At 38.7% G+C, this 2910-nt stretch overlaps 1 protein-coding gene across 1 annotated transcript; it reads left to right on the forward strand.

Annotated features, from left to right (window-relative positions):
- The first annotated feature begins 510 nt into the window (after window positions 1-510).
- Window positions 511-1440, forward strand: LOC145512469 (olfactory receptor 4P4-like). The gene has a single exon (XM_081506157.1). The coding sequence runs from the start codon at window positions 511-513 to the stop codon at window positions 1438-1440; it is 930 nt and encodes a 309-aa protein (XP_081362283.1).
- Window positions 1441-2910: the final 1470 nt, after the last annotated feature.

Consider the following 2910-nt stretch of genomic DNA (forward strand, 5'->3'; position numbering starts at 1 on the left):
ATGGACTATAGCCCACCAGGGTCCTCTGTCCATGGGGACCCTCCAGGCAAGAATACTGGAGTGGATTTCCATGTCCACCTCCAGGGGATCTTCCCAACCCAGGGATTGAACCCAGGTCTCCTGCATTGCATGCAGATTCTTTACTGTCTGAGCCACCAGGGAACTCTGTAGAATTAATTGATCCCCCATTTTTCAGTTTATCCATATGTAAAATGAGTATCAGAGTAATAAGTATTAGTAATAACTAACCATGCGTTAAATGCATTTGAAATGTTTACAAAAGTTTCAGGCATAAAACAGGCTTTTACTAAATACCTCTTTAAATATAATGACACCATTAATCTAAAAGGATTTATAAGATTGTGTCTGGAATAAATCCTGTATAAACTACATTTTTATTCATGTATAAATACTCCAAAACTTAGAAAGTGTTATTCAAGATATACTATGTTCTGCATCATTTCAGATGAAGTAAATTTCTGTTGTGTGTTCTGAACTCACCTCAACCTCATGGAAAATCAGAACAATGTCACAGAATTTGTTTTCATGGGACTGTGGTGTAATAAGCAAGTAGAGCTACTGCTATTTTTCTTGTTTCTGCTCTGTTACCTGACTGTCTTAATGGGGAATTTCATCATCTTGCTCACCATCACCTGCAGCCATCTAATGCAACAACCGATGTACTACTTTCTCTGTCACCTCTCCCTCATGGATGTCTGCTACACCTCCACGGTGGTCCCCAGGCTAATCAGGGACTTAGCTGCAGCACGAAGAAACATTTCCTATAACAACTGTATGACTCAGCTCTTCACTGCCCACTTGCTGGCAGGTGTGGAAATATTCATCTTGGTGTCCATGGCTTTTGACCGCTACATTGCCATTGTCAAGCCCCTGCACTACATGGTCATCATGAACAGACAGAGGTGTAACATGTTGATCATCCTGGCCTGGGCTGTGGGTCTTTGGCATTCTATTGCTTTACTTCTCATGGTACTCAAATTACCTTTCTGTGGTCCTAATCAGATAGATCACTACCTATGTGATGTGAAGCCACTTTTGAAACTGGTGTGCAAAGATATTCATGTTGTTAATATCTTAATGATTGCAAATTCAGGGATGGTGGTGGTCCTTGTTTTTCTTGTCCTATTAGTTTCTTATATAATCATATTATATAATCTTAGATCATACTCCTCTGCCGGCCGAAAAAAAGCTCTCTCAACCTGTAGTTCTCACATAATGGTTGTAGCTTTGTTCTTTGTTCCTTGTATCTACATTTATGTTCTACCGGCAGGTAGTGAAAATAAGGATAAGGAAATGTCTGTGTTTTACACTGTGATTGCCCCCATGCTGAACCCTCTCATCTATACGCTGAGAAACATGGAGATGAAATTCGCCATGAGGAAGGTGTGGTCTAAAGTGGTACATTCAAAATTAAAGTGAGTAAGGTGATACTCATTGCACTTCTGGTCAGTGTCCACAGGATATTTATTAATTTAAATAAATAGAAAAGCTATATAAGCTTTTGGAGAAGTTGGACCAAAGATGCTAATCACTGTTATTTATACTGAAATCTGCAGTTTAAAGTGTCCAACTAATCCCGAGTGCAATAACATGAGTTTGAGGTATGCAGAAATGTCCTTCTGAAGTATATCTCTGATCATATCACAGCCTTCTCCAAAAATTGACGGGAACGCCATTTTCCTTGAAATAGAATCCAACTTCCTCACTTTTTGAAATCAAATATCTTCTCAAATTTGTCCATGTTTGAGCTTACTCAGAATAGGAGAAAACATTGCTTATTATTAGAGAAATGGACACCAAAATTACAATGTGATATCACCTCACACCAGTCAGAATGGCTATCATCAAAAAATCTGCAAGCAATGACTGTTGGAGAGAATGTGGAGAAAAAGATACCTTCTTGCACTGCTGGTGGGAATGTAACTTGATAAGCCACTGTGGAGAACAGTGTGGAGATTTCTTTAAAATCTGAGAATAAAGCCAATATATGACTCAGCAACCCCACTTCTGGGCATATATCCTGAGAAAATCACAATTTTAAAAGACACATGTATCCCAGTGTTCATTGCAGCACTATTTACAGTAGCAAGGTTATGGAATCAACTTAGATGTCCATTGACAGATGAAGGGTAAAAAAAATTGTGGTACATATATGCAATGGAATATTACTCAGAGATTAAGAAAAAGAACAAATTTTGGTCTAGCGAGGCAAATGGACTCGAGTCTGTTATGCAGAGTGAAATAAGTCAAAAAGAGAAAGACATATACCATGTATTAACACACATATATGGAATCTAGAAACATGTTGCTGATGAAACTACTTGCAGGGCACCAATATAGACACAGACATAGAGAATAGACACGTGGACACAGCAGAGGAAGGAGAGGGTGGGATGAATTGAAAGAGTATCATTGAAACATAAGCATTCCCATGTGTAAAACAGATAGTCAATGGAAATTTGCTATATAGTGTAGGGAGCTCAACCCAGTCTCTGTGACAAGCTAGAGGGGTGGGAAGGGGTGGCAGGTAGGAGGGAGATTCAAGAGGGAAGGGACATATGTATACACTCAGTTATGGATGTGTTTGGTGATGAAAGTAAAGTTTGATACTGTAAAGAACAGTACTGCATAGGGACCTGAAATATTAGGTCCGTGAATCAAGGTAAATTGAACATGGTCACACAGGAGATGGCAAGAGTGAGCATCAACATTTTAGGAATCAGTGAACTAAAATGGGCAAGAATGGGCAAATTTAAATCAGATGACCATTATATCTATTACTGTGGGCAAGAACACCTTTGGAAAAACAGAATGGCCGATTAAAAAAAAAAATCTATGTCTGCTTCATTAACTATGTTAAAGCCTTAGACTGTGTGGATCATAAAAAAG

The sequence above is a fragment of the Giraffa tippelskirchi genome, chromosome 7, assembly GCF_054371585.1.
Source record: "Giraffa tippelskirchi isolate mGirTip1 chromosome 7, T2T-mGirTip1v1.2.pri, whole genome shotgun sequence".
Classification (NCBI taxonomy): domain Eukaryota; kingdom Metazoa; phylum Chordata; class Mammalia; order Artiodactyla; family Giraffidae; genus Giraffa; species Giraffa tippelskirchi.

Bases quoted from the DNA above. Each gene is read 5' to 3' on its own strand.
- LOC145512469 (XM_081506157.1), top strand. From the start codon at position 511: ATGGAAAATCAGAACAATGTCACAGAATTTGTTTTCATGGGACTGTGG.